The 23515-nt window shown below is 40.0% G+C and overlaps 1 protein-coding gene across 1 annotated transcript in view; it reads right to left on the reverse strand.

Annotated features, from left to right (window-relative positions):
* Positions 1 to 23515, reverse strand: part of LOC136979750 (UPF0711 protein C18orf21-like) — a 60885-nt gene that overhangs the window by 34632 nt on the left and 2738 nt on the right. Inside the window, exon 2 of the mRNA XM_067275774.1 lies at positions 23355 to 23398. Coding sequence (XP_067131875.1) covers positions 23355 to 23398 — 44 coding nt within the window. The remainder of the gene's footprint in view (positions 1 to 23354; positions 23399 to 23515) is intronic.

The raw sequence follows: 23515 nt of genomic DNA on the forward strand, positions 1-23515 counted from the left end.
ATAATTCTGATTTACCAACATTTTTTTTCCTCTTTCTCTTGTATGCGGCCCGCATCAGTTCAAAAGTCTTAAAATGCGGCCCTTGCATAGAAAAAGGTTGTCCATCCCTGTTGTAGAGTCTGCTGGGCTTTCAGGTTTCAGTTGGTTGATGGAGATTTCCCCCTTTCTTCCTTTTATTCTTACCATAAAGTGCTTCTCTCTCTCCACACCACTATTACAAAGGAAAATTCCGTATGTCCGAAGGCTATATGGCAAGATAGCAAAAAAGAAACACGTACGCATCACCTACAGAAGATGTGCGACATTATTTAACATCTTGACCAACAGAAAAGATGAACCAAATAGAGATAAGCTGGCCGGAGTCTACACCATTCCGTTTATGGATAGCAGATGGGACAGAAACCTTCTATATGTGGGCTCCACCAAACGATAACTTGAGATTAGACTTAAAGAGCACGCCATGAATATTCAGAGGCAAAGAAACACGACAGCGCTGGCAACGTACGCATCCGATTCCTGATGTTCACCCTGAATTAGATAAAGCCAGAATTATCTGCACCACATGGCACCCACAACATATCAATCACACCCCTGGCTAGGTATATGGAAGCGGCCATCATATACCTAGCCAGCCTTAAGGAAAATCGGTGCATTAATTATAAGGACGAGATTACGCTTTCACTAGCGTGGCAGGCCCTTATGAATGATAGTTTATGTTAGCCAAGTTGGTCAACTAATGTGCATGCGTCAGTATTACATAAACAGGAAACGTGAATTTGAACATAATTTCAATGAATTTGAAGCGATTCAAACAACAGTTCCAACAAATTTCGTATTATCTGAGGAAGAACCAACATTTGTGGTTTGAAAACGTTTGTATACACCTATTTGTGTTACGAGTTTGGATGAAGAGGGATTACACACCGGTAAAAGGTAGTTATTATTACAAAGGAACCATCATAGGTTGGTAGCAGCAGTGTTTGCACTGCATCTCGATGCATGAAAGAGTGTGTGCACATCGATAGGTCTGAATGCACAGAGACTTTCACTTGCACGTGGTTTGATGTCAGCTTGGGTTTCAATCTATGCATACACTATTGTAATTGGGAGGCAAAAGTAGTTGGGTCTGTTCACTCCAATGTGGTTGCTTCAAGGAACTCACCCAGGAGTCAAGGCCAGCCATACCAGCCATACACCATCTCCACACATGTATCTTGGAGATCCAGTTTGAAGGCTGAGTGGATGTCCAGGATAGTAGGGAAAACTTCAACTCAATGTATTGTGCTGTAACATTTTATCATCACCTTAAGTGGTTAATGTAGGCAGTCGACAGTGCCATTGGCCTTTGGGCTAAAGGCAGCGGTACATAGCTTGTTTATTCTCAGCAGTCTCATTATCTCCTGAAACAGCTGTGCCTCAAATTGTCATCCTCTGTCAGTATTAATCTGTTGGTGATGCCAAAACAGGAGATCCATCCACTTAGGAATGCATGTGCAATAGTTTCTGTCGTTATGTCAGCTATAGGAACTACTCTGGCCAATGTGTGAATTGGTCAACCATGATCAGAGCATAGGCATAGCCCCTAAAGATAGTGGCAGAGGTCCTATCAAATCTAAGTAAATGTGTTGGAAATGTTCATTCAGAAACAGGAATTTCCCTGGTGCACTAGTTGCATGTCTCTGTACCTTAACCTTCTGACAAGGTATGCAAGCTCTAGTCCATTTGTTACTGTCAGTGTTGATAACTGAGCATATGAAGCATTCCTTAAGAAGCCTGTTCATGGCCTTAATTCCTGAATAGGAAAGGTTGTGTAGAGCTTGTAACACAGTAAACCGGTGTTGTTTTAGTATATAAGGTTATTTTTCCTGTCAAAATGTCACAAAATAGTTCCACCTTACTATCTGGTAGTGCAACATTCTTCAGTTTCAAGGAAAAGTTCAGTTTCAAGAAAAAGTTTTTCAAGGAAAACTTTTCCCTGACATAAACAAATTGGTAACCGAGTCAATTAATCTCTGTCTTTTAAGATCAACTATAAATCTGAAGTGTCAAAGGAAGTTGGCACCAATTATGGGAACATCAACTTTCACAATGACAAAACACCATTTGAAGCTTATCCTTAGGCCTAGGTTTAATTCCAAGAGCCTAGAACCAAATGTAATTTTGGATCTGTTTGCCACATACAACTTGAGGGAAGCAGGTGTACTGTTTCCTGCTCTGCCAGCAAGGGTATGCAAGAGATGTTGCTACCTATATCAATGAGGTATTTTTGATACATCTTTTCATCATAGACATTCAGTCTAAGGCTGATGGTGCATATTGGAAACCCACTGCCACCTGACTGCTGTTGAGTGGCAGTATTTATGCATTTCCCAACTGAGAGAAGGAACAAGATTCCCTACATTTCTTGGCCACACTGCCAAAGCAATTATGGTATTAGCACAGGGTCTCATTACCAATAGGCACAGTAGCCTGGCCATGGTATGAATCATGTCTGTGGCTAGCAATTCAATTTCCTGAGGGGCTCCATGACATGATAGCCTCTCTATTTGCTCTGCTAATTTTCTTATTTGGTCCTGTAGATCATGAATGACAGACAAAGGGATAGCTGCAAAGTTGCTAATCCCATAGTTGCAACTTTACACTTTCTCATACAGTGAGGTCTTAACAAAGGTTTATTTCTGGACACTACAGGCTTATTTTATATATATATAATTATATTATAATATATATATTACAAAAATTCTATATACATAACATAAATTTACAAAACTATTCTATTACCTCTCTGTGGGGTAACAAAAATTTATATACACACAAACTCGAAAACCTTAATAAAACAGTCTCACACGTGTCCTTTTGTAGTTATAAAAAAATATGTACCCAATTCGTACAGATGTCTTCAGGCAGGCCTTGGATGAAAATGGATTTCTTTTCACGTTCAAAATGGTCTCCAATCTCTCTTCCTATCGTACACGACGATCTCCGACGAATCCAGTCCGAAGGTCAACAAAAAGTCCCGTCTCCAGTCAAGCACTTCCCTTTTATACCATTGTTGACGTCATAACTCGTATACGTCAACTTTCACATAACCAATAAGAGACCCGTGAGGTTACATATAAAGTGAACTCCCGACACAAACAAAAACGACTGCCAATAAGCAATTACGGTATTAGCACACGGTCTCATTACCAATAGGCACAGTAGCCTGGCCATGGTATGAATCATGTCTGTGGCTAGCAATTCAATTTCCTGAGGGGCTCCATGACATGATAGCCTCTCTATTTGCTCTGCTAATTTTCTTATTTGGTCCTGTAGATCATGAATGACAGACAAAGGGATAGCTGCAAAGTTGCTAATCCCATAGTTGCAACTGAACAAACCATGGGGGCTTCCATGGCTATCTCATGAATTTTGTCTGCTAAGACAGATGTGATAGTCCTTCTCCAGAGGTTAACAAAATTGTTTGTACATTTGGTAGAAGTCTTTGTAGCCAAAAATTTTTTAAAAAATCATCGTTTACCATATTGTGAGCTAGCTCCCACATCTGGCAAAGGAAGATGACTTATTATCCCCAAGTTGAAGCTGACTAAGTAATTTTCGAATGCTCTTCCCCTCCAAGTCAAAAAACTCTGCAGTGAATTGGTTTTTTAATGACTCATATTTGTTTTTGTTTGGCAGTTGAAATATCAGGCCCAACACATGAGTAAGAGTTTCAGCATCCATAGATGCCAAGAGGCTTGCATATTTTACATTATACCCAATAATAAAAATGCTGCTTCAACTTGCAAAAACCATAATTGAATGTTTTGCTTCCAAAACTGCAGAAGTTGTAAAGCGATACGGTTTACCTGATTATTTGCATCACCTTCATTCGGTGCAGGCAGGGACATGTTGTGCGATTATAATAATTAATAAAAATGAATAACGAACCTACTGGAACTGGTATAATAAAGAGAAAACAACACTTTCGTTCTCTCCCTCAGATATGAAATGGACCAACCTGATTATTTGAAATATTGTTATGACGTCATTGTCGATCTTGTATTCTGTACCTCGATGCACATGGTTCTTAATCCAGTTCCATGAGCATGTTAGTGTTCAAATCACCACTATGGGCTCATTAATATTGTCAAGGAACAGCTAGATAACTTAAATACAGTTATATTTTCTTTTATTCTACAAAAATTTACATATAATATGAAAATGTAACCTAGGCAATTCGTACGTAGAGGTCAATGTTCAGACCACAATGAGGAATAAACCAACAAGTTCACAGTTCTTGTGTCCCCTAATTTATAGCTCTAGGAAGTAGTTCCTGCTTCTAGGGTATGCCCTCTAGTATCAAGAGGAGGCACTGCATGCAGCCACATATGAATGTAACTACCTTTTTAAGAGTTATACGATAGCTATGTTAAAAAAAATATAAAAGTAAACTCACGCCAAAGTTGTATGTACTTCGGATAAATAGCACCGAGTTCAGCGTTAACGTAAATTCTTCTTTTTACTGCAAGCACTTTCGACGAAATTACATTCGTCGTCTTCAGGCGAATAAGAAAAGAACAAATTTGAAAGTGGCACGTGCCTAATGTTCCAAACTGATAACAGAAAAATTTTTTTTTTTCGTTGGCGAATTTTTAAAAATAATATATTCTTTTAGCGTTCGGTAACTTCACCAGTTCGAAGGAGAATTTTAAATCAGCGCGACTGACGGCGCATGCGCTGAAAAGCACATGTGCTAAGTGTGCGACTGTCGGCGTGTTTGGGTGTTTAGAGCGCTTGTAAAGAGTGACCCAAATTTCTGGCAAGTCCAGGGTGGGGACGTTGCATGCATCTGATGTTATTGTGAGGATTGCTTCCCAGATGAATGTAATTTTTCTATTGTTGCAGCTTTTTAGGAGCGCTGTTTCTGACCACAGCAGAGTGTAACCTTGTTGTAGAACCTTGCACACAGCAGAGTGTAACCTTGTTTTCTGTCAGCTCTGTTGTTTGTCTTCCTTTATTTATATCGTCCTGGTGTTCTGCGATACGGCAGGCGAGCATTCTTGTTGTTGCCCCTATATATTTCTCTATTGCTCCTGTTGTTGGATTTTCTAGTGGCACCGTGTAGACCCCCGATTTTCTAATGTGCTGATTATGTCTCGGTCGTTGCATATGCTCCTGTGTAGGCTGGGTAGAGGGGTTAAGGAGAGCACAAAGCCGTACCGCCGGAATATACGGCTAATGAGTATGGACCGTGCTCCTAGATACAGTAATGTTGCCGGTACTATTGCCATTTCTTTTTTGTTGTGTAGTGTGGTGAACGAGTGGATGGAGTCATTCACTCTACGCAGTACATGCGTAAATTTGGCGCTTGTAAACCCAGCGTGATGTACTGCCGTTCGTATGATTTCCAATTCAGCGTTTGTTAATTCCTGCGATGATGGAAGCAGTATCGCCCTTCTGATGAGAGCTGCTATGGCGGCATTGATATACCGCGCTGGTTGGAAGGCATCAGCTGGAGTGATGTGGGGAATCATGTCGGACTTGTGGTATACCGCAAACCGTGGTCCTTCCGGCAATTTTTGTATCCGCATATCCAGAAACGTTATTGTTTGGTTCCGCTCCTTTTCCCAAGTGAATTTGATGGTGGGATAAACGCTTGATAATTGCTGCATAAATCAGATAAATTCTTCCTCCGAATTTCCCCATACTAGTAGGATGTCGTCTACATAGCGTAGGTACAATAGAGGGTAGCAAATAGTGAGCGGGGCGTTGAAAGTTTTTTGCTCCACGTCCCTCATGACGAGCTCGGCCAAGACTGCAGAGAGAGGGAAGCCCATGAGGACACCCTGTTTCTGAAGATAGATTTTCTGGTTGAAGCGGAAATAGTTGTTTTCAGTGACGAAGATCAGGGCTTCACGAATATCCAGCACCTGCTGAACCGTGAGACCTTTCTTAAGGCGCATAGCGTTGGCTAGCATTACGGCTTCAAACATGGGGACGGAAGGGTATAGAGATATCACGGTATAGAGAAATTTTCCATTATTGGTTAGGAACGTTAGGCACGTGCCACTTTCAAATTTGTTCTTTTCTTATTCGCCTGAAGACGACGAACGTAATTTTGTCGAAAGTGCTTGCAGTAAAAAGAAGAATTTACGTTAACGCTGAACTCGGTGCTATTTATCAGAAGTAGATAGCTATGTTTCTTCTAGCCATGTTTTCTGTCTCTCTCTCTCTCTCTACCTTTTAGGTTAAAAAAATAATTACAGATTTCAATAAAAATAAAACCATAGATAATATGTACCAACTGTTAATAATTATGAAAAAATTTATATGTGAATGCAGTAGTAAATATTCATTGTAATGTTGATAAAGTTGCATCCTATAATAGAAAGTTCTACATGATATAAAGCCTTTCTCCATCCATTTCAAGTCCTCTTTACATTCACAATCTATTCTCTGCTCTGTTGACTTATTTTCCTCTTCCTTTCTACAACTCCTTATAATATTATTTTTAATAACTCTTCCAAACGTCTCTTTGGCACAACTTCACTAATCTTCCTTTACATTATATGACTTAATAAGTCTCTCTCTTTATCTACCTTCCTAAATATCTATTTACTCATCACACTATCCACATAATAGCTTTTCAATAAAAAACTAATTAAAAATCAAATAAACTAATTCAAATACTTTTATTAATTATAAAATAAACTTCACATATGTCTGCAAAAGATCTAATCTGAAGTGTTTGGTTTGCTTAACTGACAATTTTGTCATGTGTATGCTGCTTAATGTTGATACAAGAATTCAGTTTGCTTAAATTCATTGACAACATTTTACAAGTACAGTACATTGTGTGAAAGACCTAGTCAACAGTGAAGAAAATACTTTTCATGAGATCCAAAACAAATATAAAAAAGAAAGAACAATTACATTAGATTATGAGTGCTATGTATTGCAGCGCCATCTCTGGCAATTCTTATATGTTATGTTGTAGCGCGCCTGCGCACCACAAGTCAGTTCTGTACCGCTTCTTGTTCAATAAAGACGTGCTTGTTACTTGTTCATAAGAATCCGTCTCCATCCTTCTTAATCTAATTCCGACGACCATACATACCAATTCTGGCGACGAGGTGGATTAAAGATAGTCTATTTCTTCAATTCTATTCAAGTTTCAGCAAGAATACTAACGTTTATTTTTTTTTCCTCGACGAAGTCAACACGTGGCTACCTTCAAGCTAGACTTTGAACCTTCGACCCGTAAGTTACCGAATTGCTTATTATCATTAATTTCTTTCCTTTATTCGGAAATGGCAACGATTAACGTTAATCCGTATAACGTGAATAGTGATTGGGATGAATATGTGGAACAATTGGAAGAATTCTTTATAGCGTCTAATATCACTGACGATAGAAAAATGGTGGCTACTCTTCTTAGTCAGATGGGACCGGTGGCTTATAAATTGTTAAGAAACCTTTGTCAACCTGATAAACCCTCTTCGAAGACATTTTCTGACTTAAAAAGTATAATGAGATTACATAAAAATAAATCAGTTAGTATAATTTCCGAGAGAGCGAACTTTACTCGCCGGGTACAGAAAGAAGGAGAATCGATTAATGATTTCATAGTTGGGTTAAAATCTTTAAGCGAAAAGTGTGATTTTGGAGACTCCCTTGCAACACGTTTAAGAGATCAATTTGTGTCAGGCTTGTACGACCCTAGAATTCGTTCAAATCTTTTTGCTAAAAATGAGTCGGAATTAGACCTTCAGAAAGCGATCAATTATGCTATTGCTATGGAACAAGCTCTGATTGATGCAGGTCGTTTCAATAAATTGCCACTCGAAAACGATTGTTTTAAAATTCGTTCCACAAAGTTCCCTAACAGAAAGAAGGAGTTTAGTGAGAATAGTTCTAGAGATAAAACTAAGTTTGAAACAAAGAAAACTAGTAGTTACATTTGTAGATCTTGTGGAAGCAAAGATCACTCCCGTGAGAATTGTAGATTTAGAACATTTACCTGTAATAAATGTGGCATACCTGGTCATATTGCAAGGGTTTGTGGAAAAACTAAGCATCCTCATGTGAGCGTACACCAACTATCTCGTACCAACAAAGATTCGAATGGTTATTCAGAGATAGATAATTCAACTTATTTTAATCTTTTCAATATTCAAGATGTCTCCACACCAGTTCCACCTATTATTCTCACTCTATCCATTAACAAGAAGAACATTAGTTTTGAAGTTGATACTGGCTCCCCACTTTCCATCATTTCTGAATCCACTTTCAACAGAGACTTATCATCCTTTTCTTTACATGAGTCTAAACATTTTCTTTGCACATATGGAAATTTCAAGTTGAATGTATTGGGATTTATCACAGTACCAGTTCTTTACAATCGTTCTCGCCATAAACTTCGCCTTTATGTGGTTCGTCATGGTAATGCTAATCTCATTGGAAGAGATTGGATTCGAGAGTTAAAGCTTTCATGTAAAATCAACAGTATTACTCCTGGGATTTCTCATACAAACTCTAATCTGCTTACTCTACTAGACAAATACTCTACTGTATTTTCTGATGGTATTGGATGTTCTAAATCAATATCCCTTCATTTAACCTTAAAACCAGATGCACATCCTATTTTTCTGAAACCAAGGACAGTTCCTTTTTCCCTCAGGGATAAAGTTGAAGCAGAGTTATCTAGGTTAGAAAAGGCTGGAGTAATTTCTAAGATATCCAACAGTGCTTGGGCTACACCTATAATTCCAGTAGTTAAAAATGATGGTAGTGTTAAGATAGCTGGACTTTTTAATCTAACCCTGAATAAGATGTTACAAATAGATGTCCATCCAATACCTCGTTTGGAAGAGATTTCCATGAAATTACTTGGAGGTGAGAAGTTCTCTACCTTTGACTTAAGTGATGCCTATAACCAATTCCAATTGGATGATGAAAGTAAAAATTTAGTGGTTATCAATACTCATCTTGGATTGTATAAGTGCAATCGTCTCTTATATGGTATTGCATCTGCCCCTGCTTTATTTCAAAGAGCTATGGAGAAATTATTCTCCACAATTCCGAAAACGCAACCATATTTTGATGACTTGGTTACTTCTGGTACAAATCAGTCAGACCATTTCAGTAATATTGAAAGGAATCCTATCCATTTGTGAAGTAGAAGGAATCAAACTAAATAAACGAAAGTGCAAATTCTTACAAGATTCTGTAAAATTCTTAGGATTTGAGATTTCAAAACAAGGAATTGCTCCTTTACCCTCAAAACTGGATCCTATATTAAAAGCTCATAAGCCTCGTAATGTCCATTCTCTACGTTCGTTCCTAGGCATGTTGAACTATTATTCTAAATTTGTACCTAAACTGTCTACTTATCTACACCCTCTCTACAAACTCTTACGTAAAGGATGTTCTTGGACCTGGACAAAAGAACATGAATCTGCTTTTCAAAGTGCAAAAAACTCATTAAAACAAGCTACACTTCTTATACACTATGATCCTAACAAAGAATTATACTTGGCTACAGATGCTTCTCAATTTGGTGTCGGCGCTGTTCTTTTCCATATTATCGACAATGTAAAACGTCCTATTACGTTTGCTAATGCTTTACTTTCACCTGCTCAACGTCGATATTCTCAGACAGAGAAAGAGGCATTATCCATTATTTTTGGTATCAAGAAATTTCGTCAATATCTTCTTGGTCGCCATTTCATCTTAAAAACAGATCATAAGCCCTTACTTGCAATTTTCGGTGATAAAAGAGGACAGAATGAGATTGTAGCTGCTAGACTACAAAGATGGAGCATCATACTGAATGACTATAATTATACAATCAAGTACATCTCCTCTGCAACTAATATCATAGCTGACGGCCTTTCCAGAAATACTACTAATGATTTATTCATAGAAGATTTTAGTAACTCAGTTCCAAGTTCATTATTTAATTTGCAGTTTGACTCCCTTCCTTTTACCAATAGTGCCTTTATAGAAGCATGTCGTACAGATAAACTTTTCAATGTTTTGCGTAAGTGTATCAAGAATAATTGGCATCAGATAAATACAACTGTTAAGCCATTTCTTAAATTCAAGGATTCCCTTTCTCTAGAAGGAAACTTAATATTTATGGGTGATAGAATATTTGTTCCTGAAAAATTTCGCAGAAATGTTCTCATTGAATTACATTCTGGACATCAAGGTATCGTTAAATCGAAAATGTTAGCAAGATCAATTGTTTGGTGGCCAGGCATTGATAGTGATCTAGAACGAACAGTGAAAGAATGTATTTTATGTCAGTCTTACCATCGAAATCCTCCCTCTACTAATACTTTAAGATGGCCAATTCCTGAAGAGCCTTGGAGTAGATTGCACATTGACTTTGCTGGTCCATTCCTTGGAAAAATGTTTCTAATAGTATTGATGCAAGACAATCTTCACCCGTGATTACCGGTACAAATAAATTCCAATACAGTCTCTTCAACCTTAAAATTCCCGGTACATAAGACGACAGTTAACACATAAACTAACGTTTTCGATCCTCCACCGAGGTCTTCGTCAGGTTCGTTGATCATGGAATGCGAAAAGAATCGAACGCTTTCGAAATTCAAAAAAATCGAATATCCCCGCGTGCAGTAATGACGAATGCTACATCGTAAATTTAATAGACAGGAGTAAAACATGATTACCACTGCGGATGTATCTCAGAGGCATATCGCCACGCGCACGATAATACGTTACTTTCCTTGAAATTAATACATTTCCCCGATTTGGTAGCCTTGTAAATCTCAAGAGTCTCCAAAGCCCTGATGTGGTCCGTCTTAAACGACTTCTTAATGAGTCTGGTGTTATCGAAGTCTGCTCTTATATCGGGGTCCGTAGCGTACGTCGACAGACTGTGAGCAAGTGGCAGATAATTATGTGAACAAATTACAGGCGCGTGTTGTACGGTTCACGAGCACACCCCTTGCGAAAGCGCAAGGCTTAAACAGGGCGGTGGTCGCGTCACCAGATACACCCAGGCTTTTTGCTTTTGCGAAAACGCACAAGCCTACACCGGCACTCAGACCAATACTGGATAAAGCTAGAGCCCCCACTAGAATTCTGGAGAACAAGTTACACTTCATATTAGCTAGACATCTAGAAGATTATTCTCTAACGGTGAAGAACTCCAGAGAGCTGGTCGACGAGTTGAAAAGTACACAGATAACTGAGAACGCGCACGTCACGGTGTTTGATTTTCAGGCTCTGTATCCATCCATCAAACTCCAACCTTGCTTCTGCGCCCTTAGGGACGTCTTACTATCCAAGTACAACGTTCCAGCACACCGCAAGCATGTACTTGAGCTCACGCATCTAATGTGCTACAATTCGCTGTTTAGGTTCGGCAATACCACATATCTACAAAAGAGGGGAGTACCCATGGGGAGCCCTATTTCGGGCGACCTATGCGAATTAGTGTTACGGCGGTTAGAGAGGGAAGTCATTTCCAGGTTCACACCTGATATTATTTTGTACCGTAGGTACGTGGATGACGTGATTATCATATGGAAGAACGAGCCGAAGGTTGATGATTTTTTGCACAGCGTAAATGACAACCCGTATGGCCTAACGCTCAAACTTGATCAACTATCAGACACCAGAGTGCACTTTTTAGACGTCACCATTCAACTCAATATGAACAATATTGAGACGCGGGTGTACTACAAACCCGGCTACCTGCCTATATACATACCCGCTGGGTCTGAAGATCCATATCCATACAAGATAGCGGCGTTCAGGGCGTTAGTTAGTAGGGCATTCACCCATAATTCTAAAAGAGAAGATATGATCACGGAGCTTAAACACATTGAAGACATTGCCGCTAGTCATGGGTACGGAGGTAACCTTATCCGTAGTTTAGCCCGTAATTTCCTTGATACAAGTACAGCGCGACACGCCTCCGCGGTGCGGAGTGAGTCTAATTTGAATCCCGACCAACACCAACGCACGGTTGTACAATACAACAAACGTCTGCATTCCTTGTACAAGGAAATAGCGCTAAGGAAGGGCACCGAGTTGGCATACTCGAGGACGCGATCTATCTACTCGCTTCTCAGAAACGCTAAAGACAAATCAGATATGTTAAGGGCACCAGGGGTGTATAGTATCCCGATAAGAGATCACAGGTTCCAAAGGGACCTGGTATACATTGGGTCTACCAAGAGATCTGTTCAAAAAAGGGTTTCTGAGCATAGATATGATGTGGCCAAAAAAAGACACACCACCGCCCTGTCGACGTACGCTACGGACCCCGATATAAGAGCAGACTTCGATAACACCAGACTCATTAAGAAGTCGTTTAAGACGGACCACATCAGGGCTTTGGAGACTCTTGAGATTTACAAGGCTACCAAATCGGGGAAATGTATTAATTTCAAGGAAAGTAACGTATTATCGTGCGCGTGGCGATATGCCTCTGAGATACATCCGCAGTGGTAATCATGTTTTACTCCTGTCTATTAAATTTACGATGTAGCATTCGTCATTACTGCACGCGGGGATATTCGATTTTTTTGAATTTCGAAAGCGTTCGATTCTTTTCGCATTCCATGATCAACGAACCTGACGAAGACCTCGGTGGAGGATCGAAAACGTTAGTTATATGTGTTAACTGTCGTCTTATGTACCGGGAATTTTAGAGTTGAAGAGACTGGTATTGGGAAGTTTCTAATAGGTATTGATGCAAAAACTAAATATCCTGAAATTCAAATAATGCAATCCACAGATTACATGTTCATTCTGATAATGGCCCTCAATTCACATCTCGTGAATTCAAAATGTTTTTAGCTCAGAATGGAATTCGTCAGACATTCTCTCCACTGTATCATCCTGCAACTAATGGAGCAGTTGAAGGATTTATCAAAACGTTTAAGTCTACTTTAAAAAAATTAATTCGTGAAAAGGATTTAATGACATCCCTCTTTCAATTTCTTACTTCATATCGTTCTACTCCTCACTGTTCTACTGGTAAAACACCAAGTGAGATGCTATTCAACAGAAAACTTCGCTCAAGACTAGATTTGTTGCGTCCTTTAACCTTATCGAATAACAACGTAGTTCGTCCACAGCGTTCATTTATGATAGGAGACACAATTTTTGCTCATGACTTTTGTTCTAAAGAATATTGGGTTGCAGGTAAAGTTATTCAGAAACTTTCACCTGTTACATATAACATTGAGCTTCCTAATGGTTCCGTATGGAAACGTCATATTGATCAACTGAGATCTCGATCATCTGCATCCGTCGAATCTCAAGGTGCTTCATTTGTTCCTCTTCAGCTGTGGTGGGAAGAAAAAGAAGAAAATAATCCAATAGTTGAAAACACTCCTCAGAAAGATAACATGAAAAATTCCTCTTCAGATACTGCCTTAGCTTCAGACTCGTCTAATACTCAAGAATCAAGTCGTAGACATCGTAAAACCCCTACCTACTTACAAGACTATGTTTGTTTGTAATTCTCCTTAGGAGGGGATGATGCTATGTATTGCAGCGCCATCTCTGGCAATTCTTATATGTTATGTTGTAGCGCGCCTGCGCACCACAAGTCAGTTCTGTACCGCTTCTTGTTCAATAAAGACGTGCTTGTTACTTGTTCATAAGAATCCGTCTCCATCCTTCTTAATCTAATTCCGACGACCATACATACCAATGAAGAAATAATTTGTTTTTCATCATGCCAAATAATTCAATACCCTTAATTAAATTTTTCTTATGCAGGGTGTATCAGAACGGCGTTTTAAAAATTTAGGGGAGTGTATAGGATGAAATATTGAACGTTTTGATATAAGGAACCCATAGCCGGAAATGCGATGTAAAGTTTCTACAGCGGTGGGAAGTGCCCGACCGCCCTTCACTTTGGTAGCTACCCTTCCGTCATGTTATTGTTCTTGACTTCTTCCTCTGGGGTTATGTAATGTCCCTTGTGTACGCAACACCTGTAGGAACAGTTCATGAGCTTACAGAGCGCATCTTTACAGCATTTAATACCATCAGAGGGGAACGTGACATCTTACAGAGAGTCAGACAAAACATGGTTCGTCGTTGCACACAGTGTAATGAAGTCGGTGGTCATCACATTGAATACTTACTCTAAAGTAGTGCAGCCACTGATTCGATGTACAGTTTGATTGTACTCTACTGTTTTGTCAATAAAACTTGTCATAAATACTGTATTCTGCTGTTTCGTTCAGCATACCGACCGCAAAGTGCAAAGTGTTGTAGAAACTTTATATCACATTTTCGGCTATGGGTTCCTTATATAAAACGTTCCAAAATTTCATCCTCTACAATCCCCCAAATTTTTAAAACATCATTTTGATACACCCTGTATATCATTGTGTATAAATAATTCAGTAAACCCTAGCTATAAAAAACCTGAATAAAATGGAAGTCTACCTAAATGAAAAGACTTTTAGAGCATTTTTCTACATTGATATTTACTATAAGCCAGAAACTTGTCTAAAATGAAAACAGAAGATAATTTTGGGCATAAAAAACATAATTTAACCTGAAGAAAGTAGAAAATTACTTGTAGATAAATAAATAAAATCACCTTTGGGTATAACCGACATTGTAAAGCATGACTAACTGTATATCCAGAAAAAGTTCAGATCGTTAGAAATACAAGTCATGTGACAAGAGACATACAGACTGTCTTTGTTAACATTAGCCTCTGTTGAAATTAATCATGAATAGACAGTTTCCAAGAACTAACTTCTTAAAAACAAGCAATGAAGGTAATTCATTGAAAGCAATGAACATAAGGTTACATAGTTCTGACAATTTACACTGTATGGACTGGAGTAGTTAGTAAGTACTATTGAGTATTCAAAAACAACTTGATTAAGTAATTAGAAATTAAAGTTAACAATTAATTACAGTATTGAAATTCCTCAAAAAGTCAGTTCATAGAATAACTTGGTCTCTGAATTACTGTAATAAAGAAATCAAACAATTTCAGGCTCTAAATTTGGCTACTTTACCACTACTATTAATAATTAAATACTGAGTAATTTGGTTCTAGAAATGGGCATTAGGCACCATCTGTTACCGAAGAAAAAAACTCCGAAGAGTCACTTGGTCTAGATACAAGAAAATGAAGATTTTAATATTTCAATCATAAAAATTATTCCAATAAATCCACTGAACAATTACTAAAATATATACAGAAATTGGGACAAAAAATGCAAATTGACTAAAATGTCCTATGCAAACAAAAAACTTAACCTAAACTTATCTCTAACTTAACTAATATTACAACTAATTAGGCCCTGGAACAAGATGGAGTTCGATGAAAACTAAAATAATTCATTAAATTAATACTGCAGACTTTAGAGAAAGAAACAATTGGCAGAAATAACACCTGGGGTTTTCTTTCTTTGATGAAACAGTGGTAATTCCAATTTATTCTTCTCGTTGCATGTGTCTTACTTCTCTGAATCACTCATTTCAGTTATTCCATGACTTGGGCAAAAAAATATAGAAACCTTTATAACTAATTTTCTTCCTTTATACCTAGTGAGATTATTTGCCGATCTTCACAATTTACAACTCTGTCTCTCTCTTTATCTTGACAATTAAACTTTATTCCGTCCTCTCTCTTCAAAAACTCGACCCAAAAATCCCTTCTTTCGTCATCCTCCTCCAGTATATACTCCTTCACTCTTTAGTTTTCCCGACCCTTTCTGTCCGAAAGCACCACTAAAGCCAACCAATGTGGACAAGGCTAGATAGACAAATGGCTGGAAGTAATAGATTTTAAAAGAAAGGGAAAAGGGAAAGAAATTAAAGAAACATGGCTTGACCAAGCCACACATCTCTTACTAAATTGTGGGATCTCTCTTATGACTGGATCTAGTTTCAAGAACTCTCTCGAGTCGATCGCAATCGAACCTCGTTTCGGTCGAGATCGAAGCGGTCGAGAGAGGTAGCACCGAGGCACAGTCACCGACCTCGGTCACAATCTAGATCGAAATGCTCGGTGCGAACGGGCATTACAAGATTTAAGAACACGATATAAATGAAGTTAAATAAAAGCATTTAATAATAGTAGTTAATAATAAAATATTACAATCTGTTCAAAGTGGAAACCTGTTACAACAGAAAAAAATTTGGTACTGCGCAGTGGTGATATTCAGCGGGTTCGCACAGGTTTGCCCAAACCCGTTGTTAAAATTTTCAGTTTCCCGAACCTTGTTAAACACACAAAACATTTCTCAGTGGTTTTTTTTTAATATATTAAAATATACGTATTATACTCTGTAATACTACTAAACTAGAGCCTTTTACCCCGTTCACACCGAGCATTTCAATCTAGATTGTGAGTGAGGTCAGAGACTATGTCTTGGCGCGTCTCTTCGACCGAAACGAGGTTTAATCGCGATCGATTCAAAAGAGTTCTCGAAACTAGATCCAGTCATAAGAGAGATCCCACAATCTCACGTGCGCATTGAGAGGGCGCTGGATGGTGACTTGTTTGGTTGTGTTCGGATCGAGCTCCGCGTTTATCCGAGTTATCGCCAGGATATACTTTTTACCCGGTTTTTTTTGTGAGTGGTTCGTTAGTACTAGTGGGCCTGATGCTGTAGACATCAAATTCGGTTGGGTGGACCAAATGATTTTGGACCTATAGACTCTTTAACGTTCCGATTTTCGGACTCGTTTTCTGGACTGCCAAAACTTGGTTATCCGGAAAGGTAAGTGGCGGAAGATCAAGCCTTTCTTTGCACGTACTCTCACCAAATTTTGTACTTTTTGGCCCGGTCATTCTCCGGATTTTGGCCATTTTGACTTCGGCAATTACTGGCCGCATCGGGCTCTGTGGACGCCATCCGCGAAAACCTTATCATCATTGGGTGGCAGGCCTTGCTGACATTGTGTCCAATTGTTGTGCTAAATTCTCCAGTAGCTTTTAAATCGCGAGTTTTAAATTTGAAGTGTAATCTCCACTGGTCTCCATTCACCGTTATCTAGGCAACGGCCAACGACCTCGTAACTATAACGGACATAACGGTCATTTCTGAAGATCGGCGATGACGTCATCTAACTGCTGCATGTTTACTGCCGCCAGAGACTGAATTCTTGGCTTCCTCATGCTGGCATCTCGACCTTCAGTGCTGCATGACAACCTCAAAGAAAGCATCACGCGAATTATTGTTATTTTACTTTAGGCTATTTTAATCTTAGTTAAGCTAATTTAAGTAAATTTATTCTATCCTTCTTCTCTCTGCTCTGTTGGGTGCCAACCCGTCAGTGCAGAGGTTTTGGAACAACAGATTCAACTTTACATTCATCCCTTCAGCTTGGGAACTAGGAACACAACACACACACTTGGGGGTATTCTTTTTTCTGTATCTTTCTGGTCTCCCATCGATGATGGCTACAAGTATCATAGAAGAGTTTATAAAGCAATCGGGTTTATCATTGGACGAGATTAAACAGTATGCAGTGGATAATCCGAAGGCACACCTTGGTACTAAGACCCATATCAACTTCATAACAGAAAAATTTGAAAAGATCATAAAACTTGCAAAGGATGCGATAGAAAGTAGCATCACACCGCCCACCTTGGTGGCAAAGCTGAATGATACACAGCAAACTATCATTGAACGTCTGGAAAACATTGAGGAAAGAGTTGCTCAGCGCACACACCCCGCTTCCCTGTATAGCTCAGTGGTGAAAATGGGCAATCTAGATAAGGAACAACGGAAACTGCCAGCGCATTCAGCTCCTAGAGAAGTACTGCTGGTGTACAGCAAAGATAAAACAAATAAAAATAGTGATATGGTCCGGAAACTGATGCAATCAAGAATCAAGCCCTCAGAACTTAAGATTGAGGTGGAGAGAATACGGAGAGTGGGAAGCGGTGGAATTGCTGTTGAATTGGGCGGCAGTGGGAGTGCAGAAACATTAGAGAAAAGTATAGAGGACAAAATTCCAGAACTTTGTGCGCATAGGCCCAAGAAGAGATGGCCACACGTCATCATGTTGTCCATACCTACAGATATACAAAAGGAGGATCTTGCCAAACAGATATATTGTCAGAATCAGGCTTTCCAAGAAAACTACACTGAAGAGGAATTCAGAAGTCAATTTCGTGCTAAATTTCAGATGGGGAAAAGAGAAGCTATCTTTAAGAACTGGGCAGTGGAGGTGTCCCCTCTTGTTAGAAAAATGATGTTAAATCTCGGTAAAATCAACATAGACTGGACGCGCTGCAGGATCGCGGATTTTTTCCCGGTCCTGCAGTGTTTCAAATGTTGCCGGTATGGGCATGTGGCCAAGGAATGCCCAGAGGACAAACATACGTGCAGCCAGTGCACGGGGGATCACCCCTTTCGTGATTGCCCAAACAGAGCAGAGGAACCAACTTGCTGTAATTGCCAGGCGGACAAAACAAAGAATAGTAAGCACAATGCAAGGGACCCCAGATGTCCTCTATTCCAACGGGCCAAATCAAATATAACTGCACGAACCAACTATGAATAACACTAGCACAAATTTACGTATACTGCAGAATAATGCTCAGAGATGCATCTCCGCTACCTCACTCATCTCCAATCAACTTACCAAGTATGATCTGGTGCTCCTACAGGAGCCCTATTGCCGTGCAGGTACCCCCGCGTGCCTGCCAACGTTTTGCCCCATTCTAAGTGGAGCCTGCCAAGACCCGTGGGCCATTACCCTGGTGCCCAACACGAACTTAACTGTTATGCACCATGCTAAGCACAGCAACGAACATATTGTTGCTACTGAAATAGACCTAAATGATGAAAGAATCGTCATCCTAAACATCTACTTCCCAGGAGGAGCTGACAGTGAGAGCTATCTTCAGAACCTTCAGGACACAATAGACGCCTTTAGTGGCACTCACTTAATTATCGTGGGGGACATTAATGCTCATTCCCCGGCCTGGGGTGGTGAAGAACTGGACGGACGTGGGGGTCTCTTCGAGGAGTTCCTTCATCGAAATAACCTCCTTCTTCTTAATAACCCTATGTCACCCCCTACCTTCCAATCCTCACGCGGACACTCTTGGATAGATGTGTCTACTTGCAGCTCTGGTTTTTATAACAGAATCCTCAACTGGAGGGTGCTCCCTGAGGAGTCTCTGAGCGACCACGCTCACATTACTTTTGACATTTGCCCCAAAGATGGGCACTTTATTGAGAATACTCCCAGAGAGAAAATATGATCCTAAAAGAGCTAACTGGGCCCATATAAAAGAATTCTTGGAGACCAACCTTATTAAGGACTACTCCCCCGAACAAAACGAGGCAAGAACTCAAATTGATTATAACCTTGAGATTATACGCAAAGCTTGCGATACCTACATTCCAAAGAAGAGCATTGGGAGAAGGAGAACCCCCTGGTGGACTCAGGAGATCGGTATTCTGCGGAAAAAGACCAATAAATTAAGGCGCATATTCCAGAGACATAGAAATGCCAGTGACCACCACATTCATAAGGAGGCTTATCTCAGTAGCCTTCGGGCTTACAAACAAACTATTAAAGCAGAAAAACTACGCAAATGGCACGAGTTCTGCACAATTACCTCCAGGGATCCCTGGGGGTATGTCACAAAAATGTGTACGGGTAGGCTACGTAAAGTCAAGATTTTGACTGACAACAACAATAGCAGCACCCCTTTGAATATTGCCCAGACCATGCTTTGTCAACTGGACTCTTTTTGCCCTGCAGATGACCCTGAAACAGACACCGAATGGCAGGGCGTGATTCGTGCTGACAGGGACAGACTGGCAGACACTGATGACACTCCGCCCTTTTCCGAAGGGGAGATTAACAAGGCCATCCTAACTCTTGGGAGACGCAAGGCGCCCGGTCTTGATGAAATCAACACCGACATTGTGGTAAGGTTATGGGGCATTATTCCATCACATTTTTTACACCTCTACAACTGCTGTCTCCAGCATGCCATTTTCCCGAAGACTTGGAAAAGAGCCCGAGTGGTCCCCGTTCCCAAGGCCAGTTCAACAACTGACGTTCGACCCATCTCCCTCCTCCCAATCCTGGGGAAGATTTTAGAGAAACTTATCAAATTTCGTCTGGAGTGGCACGTGGAGCACAATCACTGCCTGAGTGATAGACAGTATGGATTTCGACGACAGAAATCTGCCGAAGACGCAATTTATCGTACTGTTCAAGACATTCAGCAGCTTTTACAAGATAACAAATACGTCCTAGGGGTCAGCTTGGATATTTCCAAGGCATTTGACAGAGCCTGGTGGCCCCTAGTGACACAGCAGCTGCGTAAAATCGATTGCCCCCGCAATCTGCTTAAATTGCTATTGGACTACTTCAGGGACAGGGAGGCCGTCCTTCAGTATGGAAACCTCGAGGTCCAGAAAACAATAACGAGAGGCTGTCCACAGGGGTCCGTGTGCGGACCTCTGCTTTGGAATATAATGTTCGACGTATTTCTGAGGAAGCACTTCGGTCAAGATTCAAGTACTGCTTATGCAGACGACGTGCTCATGCTTGTCGGGGGCAGGTCTCGAGCAGACCTTGAGACCAAGGGCAATCGCCTGTTACATCTTATAAGTACATGGGGCTCCGAACATAAACTGTCTTTTAATGCCAACAAAACTAAGGCAATAGTCTACAATAAACCGAGAAAGGGCAACCTCTACCTAAGAACACCGGTCCTTAAAATGAATGGGAACACCATCAAAGTAGAGAAGACTCTTAAGTACCTTGGCATAGTGATGGACCACAGACTTTCGTGGGATGCTCATATAGAGCAAGTTACAAGCCGTACTGGCATGATCTTTCAGGCGTTTGCCCAGGTGGCCAGGAGAGATTGGGGCCTCTCCTCTGCGGCCCTTTCAACTATTTACGACAGTATTTTTACTCCTATCATCAAATACGGGTGCGGCACTTGGGGCTGGGCGGCCTCTAAGGTTCACCCGAAGAGAAAATTGGTGTCCGCGCAGCGACGTGCTCTGATGCTGCTTACGAAGGCCTATCGGACTACTAGTAACTACAGCATACAAGTTATTGCACGCAAAATGCCCATCGACATTGACATCACACGAAAACGTAAGATGCAGCAAGCAAAAATGGGCGAAGATATCCAAATTGGCAGTACCATCTTCAAAACAAAGGACCTGGAAAAAGACCACCCCTACTGTGACACCATCTACAGCTATGCAAACACTTCTTGCAACCCTGACCACCAGAGGGCGGCTAGAATCATAATTTATACCGATGGCTCTGGCATCGAAGGTGGAATAGGCTGTGCCTTCGTGGCATATGATGATAATCAAGAAATCCACCATCAAAAACACAGGCTGCACAATAACTGCAACGTTTTCCAGGCCGAGCTCCTGGCAATCTGCAAGGCCCTGGACTGGGCAGATAACACCTACAACAACTTAGAAATCGGTATCGTCACAGACTCACTCTCGGCCCTCAATCTTATCTATTCTGACAAGCTACATCCACTTGCTGTGAACATAAGGAACAAAATAGACACCTCCCCTAATCGTATTCAGATCAGCTGGGTGCGCTCTCACCAGGGAACGAGGGGAAACGAGCGGGCAGATGCCCTTGCAAAAGAAGCAGCCTTAGACAACACCATCACTATTGATTATAACAGGATCAGCAAGGGCACCCTGAAAAGACTCCTTTGGGAGGAGGCCATCAACAATTGGCAGTTACGCTGGAATGAATATAATAATCATATCACTTATCGGTTTATACCCGACATCAATCAATTCCTAAAAATCGACTGGTACACCCCTAATCACTTCACATCGCAATTCTTGAGCAACCATGGAAAGTTCGCGAGTTATCTCGCCCGATTCACAGACCGCACCAACGAGAACTGCCCAATCTGTATGATCAAGGATGACGCAAGCCACTATTTTTACGATTGTCCAATAACCAGCAGTGAAAGGAACGAACTTTGTCTTCTCTTGAGCGAGATAAACATTACTTGGCCATGTGGCCTACACGATATTTGGAAGAACCAGGAAATTTATCGTATTTTCAAAAACATAGCAAAGAAAACTGTAATGACCAACTGCAAACTTCTCCTGGGAGAAGCTAATTGACTTACCTCACGGGCTTTTGGGTACGGGCCAATTGTTCTTCCCCTCCCTTCAATATCTCTGAAGGGGTTTTGATTAACCCTGAGCCTCTCCTTCTCAGGCTGGGATAAGTCTCCCACTTCGGGCATAAGCACTGCCCCCTGTTCTCTTGTGTACGTCCTCTCCGGGCATCAAGCTGACGCGCGGATACTGTACTTTCATTTTTCTGTGATTTCCCACTCTGTTGCATCTGTACTCGTCCATGTTCAGTACTATTTCAATTGTAAACTATTGTAATTGTATGTTTTCTCCCTGGTTGTGCCTCTGGCAGGTACAGGGAATTGTAAATTATTTTACAGTCAATAAACATGAATGAATGAAAAAAAAAAAAATAATATCTCACGTGCGCGAGATAATACAAGATGGCCGTGGAACACGTGTCGGGCTATGGACAGCGAAATAAAAAGGATATCGTATTACGAGAGACGATGACATCTGTCTACTATGAGTAGTGCCGTTCGGGGTGAAAAATTTCTCTGTCTAAAAAAAAAAAAGGTTGACAGCACTAATATACCATTGTTACCTGGTCTTCGCCCAGGGCTCTTACGTTCCAAATACGCCACTGATTATTAGATATATCGCGAGAAAACGTATTGTATTTATTTCTAGCCAAAACTTCCATTTCGTTTGTCGGTGATTGTCAGGGAAAAATTTTCTGCTAGCGAACCCTTTGTTTAATATTTCGAATATCACCACTGGTACTGCGTGAATCTAGTTTACACAGTTTTCACTGTATCTGGATTTAAAATATGCCCTAGTTATTCAACAGCTCCAATTATAATTTATAATTTATGTTATAATTTCAACTCCTACTCCAAAATGTGTACTGTGTAAAATTTCTGTACAAAATATATTTAAAACAGGAGAATAAATGTTAAACTTTATAACCATTAATGTTAAATGCTAATAGTATAAAAATGCTGATTCCCCACCACTCCTTTCAGATACACATATACAAAGTTGAGCATTAGTTTTTAATTAAACTTATATTTACAAAAAATGTTACTGATAGTCCATGGAGCATATGATGTAATCAGTCATTGAGGCCAAACTCTGTACTTCATGATGGTTAATATGTAAACTACTATGCTTTATATACAATATGGCACAAGGATGATTAAAAAAATCAAGATCATAACATAAGTTGGCAACTGCAGATTTTATTTCTATATATATTTTTATGTTCGAAAATATAAATCTATAACTTACCATTTCTAATTTTAAGTTTTCCTTCGGCTGCATAACCGAGTGATCTGCAATGACATTTAATAATAAATAAATGTCCATTACACAAATTTAAAATATTAATAGTTTAAATGACCAAATTAGTAAAAATTTTTATGTATTTTACGTAAATCAATTTCATTTAC

This window comes from Centruroides vittatus, unplaced genomic scaffold (genome assembly GCF_030686945.1).
Source record: "Centruroides vittatus isolate TY-2023 unplaced genomic scaffold, ASM3068694v2 contig_634, whole genome shotgun sequence".
Taxonomy (NCBI): domain Eukaryota; kingdom Metazoa; phylum Arthropoda; class Arachnida; order Scorpiones; family Buthidae; genus Centruroides; species Centruroides vittatus.